This window comes from Anolis carolinensis, chromosome 2, assembly GCF_035594765.1.
Source record: "Anolis carolinensis isolate JA03-04 chromosome 2, rAnoCar3.1.pri, whole genome shotgun sequence".
NCBI classification, from domain to species: Eukaryota; Metazoa; Chordata; class Lepidosauria; order Squamata; family Dactyloidae; genus Anolis; species Anolis carolinensis.
In genome coordinates, this window is record NC_085842.1 from 275,410,588 (window position 1) to 275,435,244 (window position 24,657).

The 24,657-nt window shown below is 41.8% G+C and overlaps 1 protein-coding gene across 2 annotated transcripts in view; it reads right to left on the minus strand.

Annotated features, from left to right (window-relative positions):
- rgmb (repulsive guidance molecule BMP co-receptor b) overlaps positions 1–24,657 on the minus strand; it is a 46,525-nt gene that overhangs the window by 18,381 nt on the left and 3,487 nt on the right. For both annotated transcript variants that reach the window (XM_008103077.3, XM_062972233.1), the window contains exons 3-4: positions 14,922–15,154; positions 3,326–3,834 (exon numbers count right to left, since the gene is read on the minus strand). In XM_008103077.3, coding sequence (XP_008101284.1) covers positions 3,326–3,834; positions 14,922–15,154 — 742 coding nt within the window. The remainder of the gene's footprint in view (positions 1–3,325; positions 3,835–14,921; positions 15,155–24,657) is intronic.

Genomic DNA, 24,657 nt, shown 5'->3' on the forward strand with positions numbered 1-24,657 from the left:
TCAATCATCTCTTAACATCCAGTTGTATTTTCTGCTGCTGTTGTTAAAAGGAAGGGCGGTGAACACAGCACTTTTTAACAGGTTTGTGGGCCAAGGTGAGAAGGAAACTCAACTTTAAAGCAGCCTAAGTGGAAACAAGAGAACCCAACACCCAGGACAGCATCCACCTTGGTTATTATCTAACAGCTCCAAACCTGTTCATCCACTGAGTGGGAGAAAACCATCTTGCCAGAATAAAACATTTAAAAGTAGGAGTTAAAAAAAGGGTTATGACTAGAAAACAGACTTTTAAAAGGTTATTTTTTTTCCTTTTGAAAAAAGCAAAGATTTATTTTCCTCCAAATCCATGAAAACTCCAAATTCCGTATGGAGCGAAGTATACTGAAGACTTGCAATATACCTGAACTCAAACAACTGCAACTCTGAAGCAACCAACAAAGGAAAAAAATACTTAAAATAAAAATCAGTTAAACTGTGTCACATTACGTTACATTTATCTTTATTTGTCTCCATTTGCTTCAATTACTCTATTTCAATAATAATACAAAGTTAATACAGAGTTTATGGTATTGCACAGTATGGGATACAGTATTTATTAGGCCTATTTTTTATAACAACTCTCAAGAAACCAGAAATTATGTTTATCTAGCATCTATCAATCCCCATGGGTGCCAGTTAACTACTGTACTATGTGATCTTGAAGCGCAACTAGCCAATAAAAGGACACATCAATGCAACAGTAAAACTCAAGTATATGCTGATCATGAAGCTGCAGTCAATTGACTTCTCTGGAATATGACTCAATAATACACTCTTTTGTAAGCATAGCATTTTTAAATATATTTTATATTCCAAAATATTCACATCATTGACTGCGTGTTAAATGTCTTAATGAAAGCCCATCTCCCTTACCTTCCTGTGAACTCCTGTTTACTAGACTGCATATGATGTCTTCACTCTGGGATCTTCACAGATCACCACTAAGAGCCTTACCAAGCTACGCTGTTATGCTACATTATTTCACCTTAGCTGCCTGTGGGAATTCTGGGATTTGTAGTTTAGTGTGGCTCAAAAGCTCTCCGGCTGGAAAATTTAAGTTTGTTGCTGTGTGTCTTCAAGTCCTTTTTTACTTACGGCAATAGTAAGGTGAACCAATAACAGAATCTTAGCATGATTCAAAGGGGGGGTTGCTATATGAAGCTGAGCCCCCATCTACACTGCCATATAAAATTCAGATTCTGATTTGAACTGGATTATATGGCAGTGTAGATTCATATAATCCAGTCCAAAGCAGATAATGTGGACTATCTGCTTTGAAAATCTGAACTATATATGGCTGTGTTGAAGGGTCTGAGAGAGTATGACTTGCCCAAGATGAGCCAGTGGGTTCCAGTGGCCAAGAGGGAATTCAAACTCTTGGTGACTAAATGCCCCTCCCTCCCTAAACTGCAAAACCCAGGATTCCACAGGATGATAGCATGACAGTTAAAATGGAATACAGTGCTATACTAGTGTGGTGTAATAAGGCTTTTAATTGCTTTAGTCTTCACATTTTAATATCTCATATGAGCGACTGTGCAAAAAATGTGTCCCAGGGATTTGAAAGTCTAATGACATGAATAGCTCAGATAACTAGATTAAGTTTATGTACTAAATCCATTCTTAATCCTACTTAAAATGGAGCTATTGAAACCAATAGGATTTAAGCCACTTGTAATTAACAAATCCCATTAATTGATTAATAGGGCTAACATGAGATTTAGTATAAGATCTATCACTGCTTGGTTCAGAAGGATTTTCCCATAAAATAGAGGCTTCAGAATGCACAACAAACGCATAATTTCTTAACATAATCAACTGATAGGAGTCTTTAGAACCTGTCAATTTAAAACAACCAACAGGCTTTTAATGGATAATGAAAGCAGCCAGGATTTTTTGTTGATTTGTTTTCTGACAAATAATTATAACCTCTTATGGCATCAATGATGCCGACATTCCAGCACCAAGTAAGAACTTAATTGTTTCTTAAATTTTGGGGTCATGATTAATTTCATCCAAATGTCCATACTTAAATAGTTTTACATTGTTTTAACTGAATTTAAACTTTCTTATGCCAAATGCTTTTAGCTCTTAAATTGTTATTATTTCTAACAGTTTAAGTTGATTTTACTGTACGCTGCCCTGAGAACCTCCTATATAGAGTGAGATCTATCCTTAACAACACAACACATGATACGTCACAACCTCTGATGCCTGCCATAGATGTGGATGAAACATCAGGAGATAATGCTTCTGGAACATGGCCATACAGCCCAGAAAACTCACAGCAACCCAGTGGTTCCTGCCATGAAAGCCTTCAACAACACATTGAACACAAGAACATCTTGTTCACCCAGAAAAGATCTATCTCCTATATTACTTTTTGAAGGAATAATCCCAATCAGAAACACAAACTGATTCATCAGAAATTGATTAGCAACCCTAATTTACTTTCTGCTCAATTTAGATATTGTAATAGGGCTTTGTTTCACATATACACTATCCATTCCAGATCTTATATTGACAATCTCTCCCATGGATCCATTCAGTGGCCACTGACCAGTGTGCAGAAGACCATGAGGTCCTCCACTGCCTTCACCATGGCAGATCAGTTGCTGTAGTGGCTCCTAAGTAACAATTCACCTTGGTCCATCACATAACAACTCTTTAATCACCATGCTTTCTTGTGTGGGTTGAATGTTATTGGACTAAAATTCTCAGCATCTATCGCTAGCATAGACAAATGGTGTTACAGTTCAATAGCACTGGAAGTGCTGCAGGATTCCAATTCCTTTTTTACTTCAGTGACTTTCCAGCTCTTTATATTCAATCACCTGGAAAACACCTTTACAGCTTATGGCCCTTTTTTATTCATACTGCCTCTGTATCCCCTAGTCATATATTTTTGTTCCTTCTCCATGCTGGGCCAAGGGTATGATGTGATAAGCAGTGCCCAAAGGGCCTCAATCTTTGTCATGCTTACTGTCTCATTGCTACATGAGAACAGTTTTGAAATTCAGAATTAAGCATCGGACATTGAAGTATAACACCAATGTTTCTTCACCTATAAAACGGGAAAACAACTGGCCCACTTAGAGTAGTATGGGATCATTAAAGAAGATACTATTGATCAACTATGTTTTAAAGACTCAGGCGCATTCCACTCACTATGGACTGCACTCCATGATCAAAAGCAACATTAAACATCTCCTCTGACAATGCCTTTTTACTGTTGGATTCAAAGTTTGCATTACAGAGGAGAGTTGGTGCCAGAGACCATACGCACCTTATTTGTGGCAGTAGCACTGGATCCTGCGACCACAGGCACATTCGTCACTTGTACTGACAAGTAGTTGTTGTCTATGAGAGGCCATGCCCCTTCCACTTTGCATGTCTGAAAGTGATCCTTAAAGGTCCGTAGATGGGGATCTCCAAATAAGCCACAGAAATAGTATGTAGGAGGAGTCTGCTCCCCTCCACGTTGTTCTCTGCCTCCCTGGCGTCCACTGTAATTACATGGGTCATGTATGACTTCAGGGTTAGTTGAGGATGTCGGGCCATCCTTGGAGCAGTTCCTCTGGCTCATGAGGTCACTGATCCCCAACACAGCAGAATGATAGACCAGGTTCCCTCGGCAAACTTTGGAATTGCGGGTGGTGCAGGCGGAATAGGCACGCAGGGCTTTGCAGAACTCCAAATCAAAGCCATCAATGGCAGAATTTAAGTGAGAAGTCAACGATACAAAGTCTGTGGTGCATTTCTGGATGCGACATGGCGTCTGCAACTGGCAATCACCTAAATGGAGAAGCAAGAAAAGGAACATTAGCTTGTGGCATAACATTCTTAGGAATCAATAAGGAAATGGTGTCCTTTCAAGTTAAGACTGGGCAATCTACATGAATCTCTCTGGGTCTCCATGTACTCCACATTCCCATATGCCATGGGTGTCATGTGCAGGGGGAAAACCCAAAATGTATGTAATTTCGATCCCACCCTTCTCCCAATGTAGGACTTAGAAAAGGCAACTTTTCCCTCAAAAGCTTCTGGAGTACACATTTTATCCTATTTCCTTGGGCTGGTCCCATCTAGTTTCTAGGAAAATACCCTCTGGAGATTAAAAAAAAAAAAAGCCCAGGTGGATTACATTAACAAAGCACACTTCAACCAGGAACACAATTTGCCATTCTCAAACTTTTCTAAGGGTACAAGGTCAGACTGCAAATTTCAGGGAAGGCAAAAATGGCATCTGGACTTTCAGAAGTTATGTGCCTCACATTAAAATAATTCATATGTTACTTGAATACAAATAGGTCTCTCTAGCGTCATATTCCCCCAATCCCGACAGCATTCACATGATTTTGAGTCCAAGTTCTTCATAAACACCTGAAGCAAGTGCTACCAATTTCAGTGGGACTTACTCCCAAACAAATGTGCATAGGATTGCTGTCTCACTCTCAGGTCAACAAACATTTAACTTGGCTAATGCTAGCCTCCTAAGTCCCAAGACGACCAGCAGCTCAATCCTATGTATGTTTTATTGGAACAAAATCTCTGGCATCCATAAATGGGTCTTATTTCCAGCAAGTATGCTTAGGAGCCCTGCCAAAAGTGGTTTGTACTTTGGGCTTTTTGTTTGTTTGTTTTAAAGTAGTGTGCCTAATGCAGCACTTAATTTCCAAAGACGAAACTGGATTTAAGCGCAAAGACCATAGGCAAACACACCAAGATGTTGTTGTTGTTTGCTTTTAATTTAAAAATAACAACCAATGCTTTGTAACGAGAGCTGTGTTTATCCTTCATGGCCCGCTCCTTTCCCAAAGACTGCCCAAGAAATTTGGACATTTTATAGCAAGGAAGTCAAAATTTTACCATCCGAATTAAACAACAGCACGATTTGACAAATTATTATTTGTATTTACCCTTCATGATTCAGATTTATATAACACACAGGGATATTATAAACGAATAGTCATCCAAAATAATTAGCAGGTACCGATCATGGAAATAGTATTAACATGGCAAGCAAGAGCACTGGGAAAACAAAGGTGAAGAGAGAAATCATAAAAGAGAAGTCATAATTTGGAAATGTTGCTTTTTTAGGACTAAGATTGCCAGAATCCTCCTTTTCCAGAGAGGGGCAAACTTCTAACTCTCAACCCTAATTTAAATCGTTAGAAATTTCCACTAAAACACCACTAAATTTATAAACGTTTTTTTTTCTTCTGTACCTCTTATTTCAAAGAGTGCAATGACTTCCAGGATTCTGTGTTAGTGTAGTGATACCACAACACAGACTGCACATAAACTCTCACACATTCAATGAAATTGAAAGGAACAGAGCGTGCAAAGCTACCTTTTGGCAGAAAAAAAAAATGCAGGCCCCAAACCCAGTTTGACTTCCTTCCTGGCTGAAACCCAAGTGCTTGCTCTCCTTATAGAAAGATGGGGCCTCTATCCAGCCTCCCACAATTATTCAAAACTGTACTTAATATGTATTAACCATAAAAACCACACAGTGCAGTTATGCCTCGTAGCCTGAGGGCGAGATAGAGGGGGCCATGGCAGGCAGGTGGCAAATTTACAATTCAATCCATTAAAAAAAATTCCAAACACCACTAGCTTCTCACTACGTCATGATTGCCTGGCTTCTGGGAGGGGGGGGGGGAGCTGGTGGAATTGGTGCTGATAAAAGGACTCCCTGTTGCCCTCCCTCCAACTAATCTGTTCAAACTTCTTAACCATACTCAGCTGAAAGCACAACTCATGCAGAATTCTAGTAAAACCAGTACCAAAGGACAGACTTCCAGATGGTTTGGACCTAAAATCTGTAGCATTCCTGACTAATAGCCATGCTGACTGCTGGGAGTTGAAGTTCAAGACATCTTGTTGGGAAAGGCCACAGTGGGACATTCCAATTTGTACTTTTGCCCTGCTTCACATGCTATGCTTGGAATTGCTAGTTCCTCCCGTTTGAGTCTTCCTGGTGAACCTAGATGTAGGTAACTGAAACTGAGAGTAATGAACTTGTGGATATTGGGAGGGGGGAGATATATTTTTATATGAATCACAGTGAAAGAAATGGAGAAAGTGGCTTCCACCTTGTTCCATTATTTTACAACCAGAGAATTCAATGCCACTTTCAGGAGCCCCGGTGGTGCAATGGGTTAAACCCTTGTTTGTGCCAGTAGGACTGCTGACTGAAAGGTCAGTGATTTGGATCCAAGGAGTGGAGTGAGCTCCTGTCTGTCAGCTCCAGCTTCCCCTACAGGGACATGAGAGAAGCCTCCCACAGGATGGTAAAACATCTGGGAGTCAGGGCAACATCCTTACAGCCAGCCAATTCTCTCACACCAGAAGTGACTTGCAGTTTCTCAAGTTGCTCCTGACACACAAAAAATGCCACTTTCAACCATCAGGACTAAAATTTCTGAAAGTTGGCTCATCTGCACCCTTATACTCTTAGAAAGAGAGTTTCAAGATTAATTTTCATACCCCCAAAACAGCAAAGATTTAATTTCTGATACAACTGGGAAAAAAACCCCAGAAGCAGTATCCTTGAATATATGATGTCAATCTAACTTCTCCCCTCCCTCCCTCCTGCTACTCTGGAACAAAGCAATTTAGATCCCCCCCCCCCAAATATCATCCATACTGTACTGGACACCAGAATGGTCAAATTGCTTTTGAATTACATTTCCAAAATGGCCATTTGGAGTCTAGGACACCAGCAGAGTAACTTTTCTAGGCTCTGACTGATACCCACTACTTTGTTATCTGTATGTACTGTCAGCTGATAAAAACTGATAATAAACCTGGATAATGAACATATAACAAATTTATGACCAGGAAGGAGGGAATGTCAATGGCTCCATAAGTAGAAATTGGAAGTTTTCAGTCTTCTAGGAAGGTAAGGAGGAAGTGATAGAAGGGACAAAATAGTTATAAGTTAGTTTGGGAAACTTCTCAGGTTTAATAATAAAGCATTCACTGAAATCACTGTGGATCTGTGTTCTAGGAGCACTATACACCAACATAATTAAATGCCGTTCTTAACAAGCACACGGCCCAGCAAAAGCGTATGGTCTCAAATGTCTTGAACACTTGTCTTTTCATACTCTCCAGCATTCCAGCCAGGATAAACTTCTGAAGAGCCTGAAACAGCATTCCATACACAAAGCCTTCCCACTTTTCAAAAGAGTATTAATTACACTGCCTAGCAAAAAAAAAAAAAAAGCCAGCCATATTAAATGACTTTGCATGTGTGTGAAGTATATGCTCGTATAAGTAAGGGATATTTTTAAGCTATACAGCAGGATTTCACTTCAGAGCACTCTGGAGCATCTCCAAGAAATGCTACAATCTGTTTTGTTCTCTTAATAAGAATGCTCTTTGGGGAACTGTAAACCACCCGAAGTGGATAAAGTGAGCAAAATAGGATCATGTATAAGGGAACTTCAGCAGAGCTTAGAAAAGTTATTTAACTTGGATACCAATAAAGTAAGATAAGAAAAAAGAAGGCAATTCCTTCCCTCTTCCATTGAAATCAGTACAGTCAATGATTCATTTCTGGCTGCATTATAAACCAAAGGTTTCTGTCAAACTGTTGTTACTGTCTGATGGATTCTTAGAACTGAAGCCCAAAAACAGCAGCATGTCCAAACTTTACTATTAGCAAGACAGTCTGATGGCATCAGGTGGCACCCATGCTACATCTTCCCAAAGGAAAAGTGCCATGCTTATTTGGAGTTGTTATAAAATATATTCACAAGCTGTGAAGTTCGTTAGCAATTTCCAAACTTTACTGAAAACATCAAGGGGGAGAGCCTGTGCCATGAAAACGGCATCTGTGACCAATGCAAAAAATAAATACATCAACAATGCCAATTTTTAAATGCAGCTTTCTCTTCCCAGTCCCACTGATCCTCCTTCCACTGCATTTGTTTCCTCCATACTTTATAATTAACTGGTTTCCATGGACACCCGAATGCAATGGTGGTTGTTTTCAAACTCAAGACCAAACCAAAAAGGGCACAAGGGAGTAAAAACCTAAATAAGAGCTCTATGTGATGTTAACTTGTGTTATTGTTCTCAGTGTTCACAAGAGGGAAAGAGTACATCAGTATTACCAGCTTTATATCCCGTTTATAGACAGATCTGTTTCATTCCTTCAATCAGAAGGAAGAAGTAGCCAGTCTCCGGTTGCTTAAAAATCAAAACCTTTGTTTGTTAAAAGTCTGAGGCCTCCGAGATTGGGGGAGGAGGGAAGATTTGAGGATAAGGAATTCTAGTTTTGGCCTTTATAATAAAAGAACAGGGACTGGTTCAGCCCTGATAATTCAAGTAAATCTCCAGGTGGCCTGTCACAAAGCCAGGAAAAGGAGAAAAATATGCCGACAGCCCCAATTTTATGCATTTTTAACTTGGAAGATAATTTCCACTCCCTTCAGAGTTCACCGACTCTTTTAGGAGAACATCTATCTAGAACTGCCTCTTGTTTACACAGAATTGCGTGAATCTACTTCCAAGTAATGGATGTCAGGTCAGTTCTAGAAGTTAACTAGAAGACTCAGTACTGATTTAGGAAGATTTGCCTTGCAATCTGACTGAAGTTTGGCTTGAATGTTCCCCATTCACAATTAAAATGGCTTGAGCAGTTGCATCCGAAAAATTAAAACTGAAGTTCACTTGGCACCACTAAGGCAGTGTTCACAGAACTATAAATCCACCGTGAAAGCAATACCACAAGATTGCCAATTTCAGCCGCACTGGTGCCTGTTCTTCCAATATCCTTATTAGTGTGGCTTGCTGTTTAGAGAAATGGAGAGGAGTTTTAAAAGCTGCATGAGTGAGGAAATAAGTAATGTGGGTGTAATAAAACATATGCCTGCCTAACCACCTGCAAGAGGAAAAGCATTCGGATGACGACCTTGCAAAATCCTGCAAGAAATCACTCTCACTTCAGAAGGAACCCACAAAAAAAGAGGCAGCAGCAGCTGGGTGGCATACGAGTCATTTTTTTCAACAACTTCTATTGGATATAGAGTAACATTTACCTGAATTCTAATTATAACTGAAAAGGCCATTTTAAAAATCATTGCTTTAGTACAGCTAGCTTGTTTGTATTCCACCATATTGGACTGAAGCTGAATATTATACATCATCTTACCCACCTGCCTTCATGCAAAGCAGGGAATCTAGAGAAATCCAGTCATAAACTGGATTGTATCTACCTTCACCTCCACTCCATGAAATAGAAAAAAAACCTAATATCTGAAAGCTTTTCACTTCAACAACCATTAGTGTTGCCAGATCAAAACTATACTAGGTCCTGAAATTTCAAGGCAAAAACCGGAGATATAGGGACAATGTCATGCACCCCCACAGGTGGAACATCCTACTGATATCACAAAGGAAAGTTACAAGCAATATCATTAAGCATGATATATTACCATCAGCCACAGTTCCACAGAGTATGCCATTCAAACAAAAACACAGATTTAACAAATGAGGAAAATATATACACATATATAAATTTCAAGGGTTCTTGCCCTATATTCCCATAAGTTAACTACAAGTTTCTTATTTCCAATTGAAGGGGGGGGGGGGGAGAATATGCTAAGTCAGGCATTAATAAATAAATAAAAACTTAGAAGAATTGTTTTGTTTGACTACACTTTCAAAATCTACCAATCAGCATGGTCACTGACTAGGCTTGGGGATTTTTGGTGCTGCAAACTAAAAATTTGTTTTCCAAGTTTTAAATAAAGTAGCCCATTTAGGGCAGGGAGCAGAAACTGTATGCATGCTGTTGGCACTATAAATCCCATCACTCCTCATTGCCGGGCTATGTTAACTACAGTTACAGAGTCCAGCAATACCTAAAGGGTAGAATGAACTCTGCTGTATCTAATCTAGTTAGGTCTGGGAGACTTGTACAAAATAAAGCAGTCAAGGGAGAGATCTGACAATATGGGATGTACTGGCGAATTAGCAAGAATATGGTTATGGTCATTCAGTGAAGGCTCTATTCACACATTTTCAAATTGTAATCCAGAATAAATGTGTTTCTTCCTCGCTCAATTCCAATTCACTGTGTGCTTTTCAATCTAGATGCTTTGCACTAGTCCCTCTACGGACTAGTGAGTTTTCCATCTAATATAATCAAGTCAGCATCAGAAAGAGAACATTCAAGTTTCCCCACCCAATCAAGAATAAAACCAGTCTCTTGGGAAGTACTGAATTACTTAACTAAACTTCTACTGGCTTAAACCAGATCAGAATCCAAACCAAAAGTAAACAAACAACAACCAAAGAGCCATTGGACTAAATGACTCAGAACACAAGAACTGCCAAACAACACTCAATCTGATGAACAAAAGAAACTGTTGTAAATAACTAGTTTGACTGGAAAGGAAAACTAGTCTTTTATCAGGCTATAGTCTGTCCTAGTTCCAAACACTGAGTGCATGTATTCAGGTCACTGGATTACTTGCAATACAAGTATTGGGCATGAACTATAGCTGAAGGCCTTTTCATTCCAGACTGCCAAGATAAACAGGATGCATTATTTTTGCTCATCACTCTTAATCAAAGGCCAAGAACTACAACTGCATTTCCCAAACCCAGCACATAACCCTACGCTGTGTGCTGAATTAAATATACACAGGGGCATGACCCAGGAGATTGCATCTAGTTCTCTTCCACATTGTAGGCTTTGGTTCTTAAGACAAAGTCCCAGCAGAGATCTGTACCTTACTCTGGGGCTTTCTCGTAAACAGAAATTCAGACTCTAAAGCAACAATGCATGAATGTGTTATAAAGGAAGCCAAGGAGGTGAACTCACTGTTTGTTCAGGACTATGTGCTAAATATTTAACAAAGGAAGTCACAAGGAGAATTTATTATTTGTCAATATTATTCCTCCTCTGTAAATACAAAAGCCACTAAATCTCCACATTACTTCTTTTGCTGATGTACACACAAGAATAAGCTACACAAGGGAGAAAGAAACATACTGAAATCATTTTAAATCTCTTATCTTAAATTTGGAGCTTAGTGAAGTTATTTTTAAACTACAGCTTCCAGAATCCCCTAGCTAACATGGCCACAATGTAAGCGAACTACATAAGGGACCATGCTATCTGGATTCTAGTAGCCTAAAAATGTAACTTTTCCAAACTCTGCCTGAAGTGTGGTGCACTCAGACTTGAACAAGTGACTGTTTGCTAGAACACCTTAAAATTCAAGAAGTCTCTTTGTTTCTCTGAGGAGGTACATTAATGTTCTATGAGAAGTTGAACAATGTAATTCCAAAGATTTTAAGCCATATTGGGTCAAAAGTAGAATCAAGCATTTCTGGAAGACTGCTTTGATTTATGACTGTTTCCTGTTTCCTGCAACATGATCTGTCAATGAAAAAAGGATCACTTGAACGCAGCAACATCCTCAAACGAGTTGCAATGCTTCACTCAATACATCCAAATACAGTTCCTACTGGGTTTCTGGGTTTGTACCAAGAACATATGTGTCTAACTTAATACCTCCAACCCTTAAAAATAACTGATTTTAGAGTTGGGAAGCATTTTTTTTAAATAAAAGCTGCATTATTTTAAATGTTTAGACAGAAAAGCTGTGTAAACGATACTGAAAAACAACACTGGGCAGGCAATGTGCAGACAAGGAAAACCAAAGCTTTACTGGCACAGTTCCCCTTTATGTTGGAGAAGCATGACAAGAAAAACAGTGGGTACATTGGGTGTTTCTCCCTTCACATAACAAAGTTTCCTAACTCTACTTTGAGAAAAGGTCTCTTTTACCCCTGAACCACCCATTCAAAATTTTATCTCATTCCCTGAACAATCCTATAAAGATCAATTCCATTGTAGAAGTAATGCAGTTATTCTTTGGCAAAGAAGGACAAAGACCTTATAAAATTACTGTGAGATCTGATCCAACAGAGTAAGGCTAATAGCAAAGCAATAAATGAGTGTGTGTGTGTGTTCTTTTTTTCAGATGTGAGAAAAGAAGCTTGAAGGAAAGAGGACAGGCAAGTCCTATCAAGTTGTATCAGAGAGCAGACAGAAAAAACAAGGGCTGGAGAAATAATCCACTGGGAGTTGTTGTCCCACAGAAGTAATTTTCACCAGCCCTTTTTTTTTCCAATTCGGAGAACTGTGAGTTGCATCTACACCGTAGAATGAATGCAGTTTGACACCACTTTTAACTACCAGGACTCAATGCTAAACTCCTGGGAACTGTAGCTTGTCAGGACGGAATGGCACTACCTCTTTGGCCGAAAAGGATAAAGACCATTGTAAAACTATAACCCTCATGATTCCATAACATTGAATCCTGGCACTTCAAGTGGTGTTCAATTGCATTCATTCTACAGCGTAGACACACACCTGTAGGAGCCACTTTCTCCAAGCCAAGCTTTGTTTTCCAATCCCAAACCAGACCCGGCTTCCAGTTGAGCTCCTATAAAAGCAAAAAAGAAAGGAGGCGGAGAAAAGCTTCGCCTTCCCCTCCACAGTTCCTTCAGCGCCAGCTGCAGTTTAGCAAAACCAAGAGGAGGAGGAGAAGGAGGCCAAGAGGAGTGAAACCTGATCTCAGCACTGCTGCCTTAGTAAACATACCAGGGCCAGGATGGGGGAGCGGTGCCAGCCAAACGCCCAAACTCTGTAGCCCAAGATACACACACACCCCTCTATTTATTTTATTTGCTTGTTGTGCAACCGGCCAATTTTCACTTTGATTCTTCTGGGGATGTAAAAAAAAACCAAAATAAGCAAAGCCTTCGGGGGTCTAAAGGAGAACGCCCTCCACTCTTTCCTTTCTACCTACATTATAGAATTAATCCAGTCTGACACCAGTTTACACTGCTACGGCTCTGAAAAGGCACCACCAGTCCTCTTCTTTGGCAGAGAAGGCTGGAGACCCTTGTAGCACAGATGGGCAAACCGGTGGTGCTGATCAAGGAGAAATCTTTGACCAACTTCAAACAAGGATGGGAACAACTCTTGGATTTTATAAATTAGAGGGATAATTTCAAAAGTTGAAATATGGAATTATCTAAAGGAAGAAGGTGATAATGTCTAAATCCTGACAGACAGTGAGTGTAAGATTGATAGAATAGTTTTAGCAATTGTTTGTTAAATAGGTGTATATTAATGTTGGTAGGTGCTAGGTTAGTGTGTGTTAGAATTACACTTTGTTATGTGTTATATAAAACACTATAGTGCCTTCTTTGTATTATCTTTGTTCTTTTGCTTCTTCCTTCACTTCTCAACAAAAATGAGGATTTAAAAATGTATCCTTCCCAAGATTCCATACCATTAAGCCATGGCAATTAAAGTGGTGACAACTTGCATTAATTGTACAGTGTTGATGCCTCCAATCCTATGGAACGTAGGGAGTTGTAGTTTGACGAGGCACCAAAGAGGCAGAGAAGGCTCAAGAACTTATAAAACTATAACTCTCAAGATCCCACAACATGAGCCATGGTAGATGCCCCCAATGCGATGGACCGTAGGGAGTTGTAGTTTAACAAGGCACCAAAAAGGCAGAGAAGGCTCAAGTACTTACTAAACTACAACTCCCAAGATCCCATAACACTGAGTCATGGTAGATGCCCCCAATTCTATGGAATATAGGGAGTTGTAGTATGACGAGGCACCAAAGAGGCAGAGAAGGCTTAAGGTCTTGCAAAACTACAACTCCCAAGATCCCATAACATTGAGCCATGGTAGATGCCCCCAATGCGATGGAATCCAGCAAGGCTTCCACTATAGAATGAATGCAACTTGACACCACTTTAACTGCCTTGACTCAATGCTATGGAATTCAGGGAGTTGTAGTTTGACAAGGCACAGCTCCCAGGACTCTACAACATGGAGCCGTACAAATTACAAGTGTTGTCAAACTGTATTCATTCTTTCCACAGTGTAGGTGCACCCCTTGAGAAAACTACAATTCCCAGGATTCCACAGCATCGAGAGATGGCAGTTAGGAGCAGTTCCAAGCTGCGTTAATTCTACTGCATCCAAGTCTATAGAATCCTGGGAGATGTAGTTTGTAGAAGAGGTTCAAAAATCTGCAAAACTACAACTCCCAGGATTCCATAGCATAGAGGATGGCAGTTAGGAGCAGTGTCAAACTGCATTAATTCCACTGCGTCCAAGCATATGGAATCCTGGGAGTTGTAGTTTTCAGAAGAGTCTCAAGGCCTTGCAAAACTACAACTCCCGGGATTCAACAAGATCGAGGGATGAGTTAGGAGCCGTTCCAAGTTGCATTAATTCTACTGCATCCAAGCATATGGAATCTTGGGAGTTGTCGCTTGCTAAAGCAGAGAAGGCTCAAGACCCTGCAAAACTACAAATCCCAGGATTCCACAACACCGAGGATGGTAGTTAGGGGCAATTCCAAATTGCCTTAATTCCACTGCGTCCAAGCCTATGGAATTCTGGAAGTTGTAATTTATAGAAAAGGCCCAAGATCCTGTAAAACTACAACTCCCAGGACTCCACAGCATGGAGGAGTGGCAGTTAGGACCGTGCCAAGCTGTGTTAATTCTATTCCATCCAAGCATATGGAAACCTGGGAGTTGTAGTTTGCAGAAGAGGCTCAAGGCCTTGCAAAACTACAACTCCCAGATTCCACAGCACCAAAGGATGGCAGGAGCGGTTCCAAGCTGCGTTGATACTGCAGCATCCAAGCCTATGGAAATCTGAGAGTTGTAGTTTGCTAAGGCAGAGAAGGCTCAAGGCCTTGCAGAACTACAACTCCCAGGATCCCATAACATTTAGCCATGGCGGTTTAAAAAGTGGTGCAAGAGCGCATTTACAGTCTACACCCGCAAAGGAGAGCGCACGAGGGCGGTACCTGCGTGAAGAAGGAGCCCGAGGCCGACGAGGAGCCCCAGGAGAGGCGGGGGTTGGCGCTGTTTGCGGCGTTGCTGCTGCTGCGGCTCTTCCTCAGCGCATGCGCAGTACGGGCCCGCCCTCCCCATGCCCGTCCATGCAGCTCTGCGGGGCTCCAGCGGAGAGGCGGCGGCGGGGCGGGTGCATGAGCAGCCGGGCGGGCCTCCTCCTTCTCCTCGCTTCCTCTTCTTCCTCCTGAGGATCAGCCCCAGCCAGGGACGGGCAGCGAAGGCAGCAGCATCGCCGAGCCAGAAAGAGAAAGCAGAGGCACAAAGCGAGTCAGGATCCGGGAGCGCCGTTCCTCCGCCTTGCCTTCCCTCCCTCCGGACCTTCCTGCCTTCCTTCTTCGCTGGAAGCAATCTCGGCTCCGCTCTTCCCCGCCCGCCGCCCCTCCCGCCGCGCTCCCATTGGCTCCCGCCCCGCCCACCTCGCCCCTATTGGTTCTTCCCCCCACCTGCTGCGCTCCCATTGGCTCCAACAAAACAAAGGCGGCTCTCATAGGAGGCCGGAACTTCCCTCCCCCTCCTTTGAAAAAAAAACATTGGAGTCGACTTTTGCCAAAGAGCCCAGTGGCTTGTCTGGGTGTTTACACTTTAAGAAGTGGGTGGGGTTGGTTAGATGGTGAAACTCAAAACAAAACTGAATCGGGCGAGGATTACAAAATCCAGCTCCTAGAGAAGGCCCACTAAGGGTGGAAATATCTACACTGTAGGATTAATGCAGTTTGGCACCACTTGAACTGCCATGGTTCAATGCTATGGAATCCCGGGATTTGTAGCTTGGTCTTTGCCAAACATTCTTTGGCAGGAAAAGGCTAAAGAGCTTGCAGAACTATAACTCCCATTACTCCATAGCCGTTAAAGTGGGGTCAAGCTGCAATAATTCTACAGTGTGAATCAGCCATGTAAATGCACCCATGGATTCAACAGATGTGTTGTTGAAGGCTTTCATGGCCGGAATCACTGGGTTGTTGTGAGTTTTCCGGACTCTATGGCCGTGTTCCAGAAGCATTCTCTCCTGACGTTTTGCCCACATCTATGGCAGGCATCATCAGAGATAATGAGGTCTGTTGGAAACTAAGAAAGTGAGGTTTTTATATCTGGAATGTTCAGGGTGAGAGAATGAACTCTGGGTTGATGGAGGCAGGTGAGAATGTTGTAATTAATCACCTTGATTAGTACTGAATAGCCTTGCAGCTTCAAAGCTTGGCTGCTTCCTGCCTTTGGCGGGGGGGGGGGGGGTCCTTTGTTGAGAGGTGATTGATAAATAAAGAACACCACAAGACTTGAATCAATAACAGCCAGCTAACGCCTCCCAACAAATGAGTCTCCCAGGCAGGAAGCAGCCAGGCCTTGAAGCTGAAAGGCTATTCAAATGCCAATCATGGTGGCCAATTGCAACATTCACACCTGCCTCAAACAGAAAAGAGTTCTTTCTCCACCCTGGACAGATAAATAAACCCCACTTGACTAGTTTCCAACAGACCTCACAAGCTCTGAGGATGCCTGCCATAGATGCAGGCGAAACGTCAGGAAAGAATGCTTCTGGAACATAGCCATGCAGCCCGGAAAACTCACAACAACCCAGTGATTCCGGCCATGAAAGCCTTCGACAACACATGCAGTCATTATTTAAAAACCCCGGGGAAAAGCGATTTTTAAAACACATCTCAAGTTAGAGAAAATTCGGGACTTTCCCTTTAAGAAGGGGAATCGCGGTCTGAGCCCCGCAGGCCAACTCCTTCGGCCCTCCGCCGTACTTCTTACAGCCAATCACAGCGCCCGCCGCGTTGCCCCAACATTCCGATTTGGAACGTAGGCTTTTGCCAGAGTCCCAAGCCAAAAGCACTGAGCTGGGCCAGGCTGGGAATATGATTGGCTGGGAGCGAGGAGGGAAGAATAGGGAAAGGGAGGGAAAAAAAATCGCACACGCATGCACCCCATTGTGTCACGTGACCCATGGAACCTCGGTTTAGGTTACATACACATCATGCGAGCGCCAACTAGACGGATTCCTAAGTGCAAAAAACTCGGCTGGAACTTGAATGCTGGGGGAAGGGAGAGACGCCTGCGGATTGCCACCGATTTTGCCACTGCAACTGAGGGTGCATCTACACCAGGCATGGGCAAACTTGGGCCCTCCAGGTGTTTTGGACTTCAACTCCCACAATTCCTAACAGCCAGGAGGCTGTTAGGAATTGTGGGAGTTGAAGTCCAAAACACCTGAAGGGCCCAAGTTTGCTCATGTCTTATCCACACTGTACATTTACTGCAGTTTGACCCCACTTTAACTTGGGAGTTGTCCTTTGGTGAGGCAACCAACCACGGGCTGTATGGCCATGCTCCAGAAGCATTCTCTCCTGACGTTTTGCCCACATCTATGGCAGGCATCCTCAGAGGTTGAAAAAAACATGCAAGTGGGGTTTATATATCTGTGGAAGGTCCGCTCTTTGTCTGCTTGAAGCAAGTGTGAATGTTGCAATAGGCCACCTTGATTAGCACTGAATGGCCTTGCAGCATCAAAGTCTGGCTTCTTCCTGCTTCATATTATTTGAAAACACAGAAATGCTGGAAACACTCTAACAATTGTCAGGCTACACAGAGAAGCCACTGAAATCCACAAGCATGTGGACAATTTCAACAGAAAGGAGGAAACCACGAAAATGAACAAAATCTGGCTACCAGTATTTTAAAAAACCTCTAAAATCAGGACAGTAAATAAAGAACAACACTCTGAAAACGGGGAATTTCAGACATGAATCAATCAGGGCCAGCTAACACCTCCCAACAAAGGATTCCCCCAGGCAGGATGAAGCCAGACTTTGAAGCTGCAAGGCCATTCAATGCTAATCAAGGTGGCCAATTGCACCATTCACACCTGCATCCAACAGACAAGAGTTCTTTCTCCCACCCTGGACCTTCCACACATATATAAACAACACTTGACTAGTTTCCAATATACCTCAACCTCTCAGGATGCCTGCTATAGATGCGGGCAAAACGTCAGGAGAGAATGCTTCTGGAACATGGGCATACAGCCCGGAAAACTCACAGCAACCCACTGAATGAATACAGTTTGATGCCACTTTAAGTTGATGTGGCTGAAGGCTGTGGAATCCTGGGATTTGTAATTTGGTGAGGCGCCAGCACTGAAGACCTTACCAAACTACAACGTCTGTGGTTCCATCGCTTTTGGAACATGGCCATACAGCCCAGAAAACTCACAGCAACCCAGTGATTCCAGCCATGAAAGCCTTCAACAACGCAATCAGGACCCTGGCAGAGAAGGCTAAAAACTGTATAAAACTAGAACTCCCACGATTCCATAGCATTAAAGCAGTGCTAAATTTCATTCATTCTACAGTGAAATGCGCCCTAACTTGTGTTCAACAAGATGGGATTGGCATGGATTGTAATTTTAAAATTACAATCTGCTTAAAATTAGCTTTCAAGGTTTTGATTTGGCTATTAATATCACCAATCTGGGCAGCTACTTCTATGTGTTTGCAAGACCTGAAGGGAGGTGCTTGAGGTCTTTCAAGTCACTATAAATTGAAACCGAAAACAACTACATTGATAGCACTCTCTGTTTTGCTCTGTGCATTTCCTCAATAGCCACCAAACACACCAAAAGCCTATGGAAGGGAGGAGAACAGACACACTCTTGGGGGAGGGAAGCTAACAGGATCCAATTTCCTTATCAGTAAGTGTAAAGTGGAATCTAATCTTTGTGAATTGCTTTAACACTTGAATACACTTTCCTGTTCATCAGCTCCTATACGCAGCTCCTTACTCATGGCAGAGGTTTTACTAACTTTCATACACAGCTATAAATTTATTTCTTGGGATAGTTTTTATACAGAACTTGAAACTTCTCATCAGCCTTATAAATGTACACAGTCTTTGAAGGAAAATGTACAAACTTAGCCTCTCCCAAGCCTGGGAAAGTTGGATTTCTGTGCGACAAATCCCAGAACCCTCAGCCATGGTGATGGGGATTCTGGTAGATGTAGTATAAATATCTATTTTCCCCTAAATTCTGTTTAAGGTTTAGTCTGTTAATTCATCTGAGGAAATGATTTGTAATCCGCCCAAATCCATGCTAAAATTGGTTTATTTTAATCGTATCAAAATACATTGTCCTCATGCACCCCCCTTTTAAAAAAAATAATCTAATCCTTTAAACAGAAAAGAGGCATCAATGATTGCTGTGAGGAAAGCCCTGTTCCACAAATGTAAATGGGATTAAACCACTGGAGCAAATATATTAACAATGCTCTTTAACTTAATCCTGAGATAATTTTCGGCAAGTTGTTTTAATTAACTGCCACCACCTTTTCTAAGAACATATTTGCACACTGACCACAATGTAGCTACATATGCACAATTAAGCCTTTGAAATGTTTATTCAGAATGATAGCCCACCCAGTTCAATGGGAGTGGCTCTTTAGTAAAAACACCAGCCTTGAGAAACAGGTGTACCCATCCCAAATAGTCCCATCTGAAAATAAATTCCTTAAATGTTTTTATCTTGTCAGAAGTGACAAGAACATACTGCAAGTCGCTTCTGGTGTGAGAGAATTGACTGTCTACACTGCAGTGATTCTTAACCTGTAGGTCCCCATGTATTTTTGCCTACAACTCCCAGAAATCCCATCCACTTTACCAGCTGTTATGAAATAATAATTTTGGGGAGTTGAAGGCCAAAACATCTGCCGACTCACATGTTGAGAACCACTGGTCTATAGAGAATTTGCCCAGGGGTGTGTTACTGGGAGGCTTCTCTCATGTTCCCACAAGCTAGAGCTGACAGACAGAAGCTCACCCCATCTCACAGGATTCAAACCTTCAGGTCAGCAGTTCACAAGGGTTTAACCCAGGATGGGCAAACTTTTTGACCTTGGGGATGCATTGTGGGCCCGGCCAGGAGGGAGGGTGGCTGGGCACACACTGGGTGGGATGGGCCTGAGAGGGGGAGGGCCTGTGAGAGGGCGGGGCTGGGAGTGGGCGGGGCGGGGCCCGGGTCATCCACATGTTGTCCTCCTGGCATGAGGACGAGTCTACCTGCCCCATCCTTATGCCGGAAGGAAAAGGAGACATGTGGCGACTGCCCCAATCCTTCTCTCCCGATCTTCAGGCTGTCCTCCTCTTGGCTGAGAGTGCTCCAGAGGGATCTCAGCTGCTGCCTGCCTTCCTCCCCTATCCTCATGCTGAGATGACAGGGAAAATGATGGGGCCTGAGGTAAGCACCCAAGGGGTCGCATCCGGCCCCCAGGCCTTAGTTTTCCCATGCCTGGTTTAACCCATTGCGCCACCATCCATGAAATGATGGATTCAAATTACAAAAGAAGTTCCACTCAGAACCTTTGGAAGAACTTCCCAATTGTAAGAATGGTTTGCCAGTGACGCAGATGACCTCAGAGGTCTTCAATTTTCCTTTGGAGGTCTTTAGACAGAGGTTGGGTGACTATCAAAAATAGTTTAGCAGAGGATTCCTCCATGGCAAGGGTTGGTCTGTATTGGTTCTTGAAGTCTCTTCTTGCTCTATGCTTCTATGTTCTACTGAAGCCATAACATTTCAAGTATTTCAAGTTGTAAATCAATTCTTGCTGCTGCTTCAACCTAGAGTAACCCTAAGGTGAACCTATCACAGTGTTTTCTTGGAAAAAGTTGTTCGGAAGACATTTGCCTTTGTCTGAGGCTGAGAGAGTGTGACTTGCCTAAGGACATCCAGTGTTTTTTTTAATGGCCAAGCAAGGGTCGCCCAACATTCAAACCACTACATCACACTGGAAAATAATTTACTTTACTAGGAGGATTCAAGAGAAGTTAAGCGGATTAAGTCGTAGACCACAGGACACTGCATATTCCAAACCTGTGCCCTTTATGAACTGTCTTGAATAATACAGACCTAAGGAACAAAGCTTTTTCCACCACTTATCTCCAAAGCTTCAGAAAGTTAATGTGAACTACAACTCCTAGAACCTGGAAGAATTCTGGCTAGGGATCCTGAGAGCTGTAATCTAAAAAGGTAGCCTTTACTACAATCCTTGGCAAGTTTCATTTGATTTAATCCAGACATAAAAACCTTTGGATTTTCAGTTCTTTACCATATTATAGTGACATTATGCTAAACTTATCATGGGTTCTTCTCTTTGTTCTGAGTGGATTTGCCATTTCCTCTTGCTAAGGCTGTGAGAATGTGACTTGCCCAAAGATCACCCAGTGGATTTCCATGGCTGAGTGAGGATTTAAACTGGTCTCCAAAGTCATAGTCCAATACTCAAAGTACCACACTACCCAAAGCCTGGAAGAGGTAGTGGGCTGAATGAAGAGAAACAAATTGAAACTGAATCCAAATAAAACAAGGGTTCCTAGACAAATGCATTTGTTCACAACATTGAACAATTATATTTTTGGACTACGACTTAAAACCTGGGGATGGAGGTGTGTCATCCAGTTCTGGATGGGTTACCCCCCCTCCCCTGCCCCTGAATGTCTTGTTCACAGGTACTCCTGATCTGTCTCTCCAAATGTCAGCCTAGATAGATGCCATGGTCAAGAATGCTTATTACCTTCAGCTGATGGTAGTGCATAATAATAATGATTTTATTTCTTACCCACCTCTCCTCGTGGCTTGAGGCGGGTTATAGTGTGCACATGCTGGTAACCTCAAGGTTGGACTTCTGCAATATTCTGTATGTCAGACTAACTCTGTTTGGAAACTCGATTAGTTCAAAACATTGTAGCCAGATTGGTTATAGCAGTGGTTCTCAACCTGTGGGTCCCCAGATGTTTTGGCCTTCAACTCCCAGAAATCCTAACAGCTGGCAAACTGGCTGGGGTTTCTGGAAGTTGTAGGCCAAAACAGTTGGGGACCCACAGGTTGAGAACCACTGGGTGACAGGAACATCTAGGAATGAGCACATCACACTCCACTGGTTGACAATTGATTTCCAGACAAAGCATAAAGTATTAGTTATAACCTCTAAAGTCCTACATGGCTTAGGTCCAGGCACACCTTTTCCCATACAATCCTCCCCTTAGAACACTTAGGTCCCTTGAGGGGCATCTTCTCCAGCCAGACAGAACCTGATTGGACCTTTTCATTGGCTGCAGCAACACTATGGGATTTTAAACCATTAATTTTAAATGTACATTCTATTATTACTGTATTTTAATCCTTACACTATGTGTTTTAATATATGCATTTTATTGGATGTATTTTATGTTGATGTGTTTTGACTGTTGTACCCTACCTCGAGCCACGAGGAGAGGCGAGTAACAAATAAAATTTATATTATTATTACTACTATTACTACCACTGCTGCACTGGTTCACATCTTTTCGGCTATGCCTTGTTTTAATTGGTTGTAATAAACTTTAGGCCCTACTCTGGAAGACAAATTGAATATAAATTAGATGATAGATATACAGACAGATCTGGGTTTGGCTGCATGGTCCCTTACAAAACAATCTTTAGCCTAATATGCTTGGACTCAAGGGGGCTTGAATACACTTGTCGATATGAACCGTAAATTAAATGGCTATGTTGAGGGATTTCATGAGTTGCAGTCCAAAAATATAACTGTTCCAGGCTCTGTATTTGTCCAGGGACCCACCAACTATAGTTCAATGTCTATTTATCCCAGGCAATTCAACTTGCATTCAACTTACATTAAAGTGCTACAATCTTTCCCCTGAGACTCAGTTCTTACTTTGTTATGTCCCTCCACCTTCCTTAAAACAATTATTTAGTTCTAAAGCACGATCAGAGAAGGAGACTCTGTGTCGATGAAAGAACATAATCTTTTACAAGGTATATGTCAAGAGTTCAATATAACAGATATTTCAAAGCCAGAAATCTATCACAAGTATTTCTTTTCTTCTTTGGCAACCAATAAACAAATGCAGGAGAGGTCTTACTCTCCAAATCCAGGCAATTTTAACAGCATAAATGTATCTCATTAAGGCTACTAAATGTTATCTCATTAAGACTACTATTAAATGTGAAATTCCTATTCAGAAATCTGGAGTTGCATGATGTCCCTGATGCTGTAGAGGGCGCACTTGCGTTTTGTAAACATTCACTTCATGAAATGTTACTGCTTTCATAAAAAGAAGCTACATTTCCCCAAAAGGAGCTTTTATTGTTCCCTTGCAAAGGCTGAGAAAATTGAATTTAATGCTTTCTATTTCCATCTTTTACAATGAAATAAATGGCAGCGGTAGGAAAATGTTTAGAAATACTGGCATTCATAGAAACACTCCCTAAAATAAATGTTAACTCTCTGCCTTTTGCCCCCAATGAACTTTTGGATGTGGTTCTTCTGAGGCCAAAAGTGTGGGAAGCTGATCAAGTGCTGGCATGTTAAAATAGATTAACAAGTTTGTGTGTGTATATACAATTTAAACATTCAGCAAAGCAATAAACTGGAAAGAACTTGCTGGCTAGTTCTGCTTCACTTGCCCTGAAACAGGCACATTTTATGTGCCAATCCAGAGGCAAAGAACCAAATCTTGTTGGATGTCAACTCCCATCATCCCTAACCAAGGCAGTCAAGACAAGCATTATGAGACTTAGAGTTTAGCAAAAACTGGAGGAGCTCTAAAGAAAGTCAAAAACATCTTGGAAACCATGTCTATATTTCAAAACGGAAATAGCCATAGAAGGACAGTGTGAGCAATTTGCGGACTAAAACCTTTAAAAAAGATTTTAACATTCCATGACATTGATAGGTTTAGCAAAAATGGACAAAGTAACTTGTTTCATTAGAGAAAGCTCCTCTAATGACATTTCTAGAAAACTAGAATCCTCTTATGAACCTTTTGCAAACAACTACCCTGGTTACTTTTGGTTTTAATTATTAGAAGGTATTGCTTAGGGAAAAGACAAGTTGTACTAAAGTTAGAGGGTGAGGTATGAATAATTATGTAGTATTAATAACTTCTGAAAAGAATGGAAGAATGGAGATCAGTGTCCAATTCCCTTTTCAGCCTTGGAAACCCACTGGGTAAGTTGCATACTCTTAAACCCTGTGATAAACTTGCTTCAGGATCGCCATAAGTTTGAAAGGACTTGAAGGAACACAAAAGCAACAACAAAGTTAAAATCTTGGGGTGGAGTGAGGGGAGGGAAGGATTCCATGGAAAGTTAGGAGAGGGAGTTATTCTAGGGAAACTTATTTGGTGCCAAGAGTCTTCCACTGATTCAGGCTGGGATCCTATTAGCCATACTTGGGAGTCACAAAATCCAGCAAGACTTCCACTATAGAATGAATGCAATTTGATACGACTTTAATTGTCCTGGTTCAATGCTATGGAATCCTGGAAGTTGTTGTTTGATGAAGTACCAGCGCTCTGGCAGATAAGGCTAAAGATCTTGTAAAATTACAACACCCAGGATTCTATAGCATGGAGCCAGGAAAGTTAAAAGGGCATCAAACTTTAATTCATTTTACTGTGTAGCCCAAGAATCATCCAGAGATAGGTCACTTTGAGAATGAATGTATTTGCACTCCAGAACAAATGTGGTTTGACACCACTTTAACTGCTCTAGCTCAATGCTATGGAATCCTGAGAGTTGTAGTTTGGTGAGGCACCAGCACTCTTTGGCAGAGAAAGCTAAAGAATTTGTAAAAGTCCAGCTCCCAGGATTCCAAAAAATTGAACCATGGCAGTTAAAGTGGTATCAAGCTG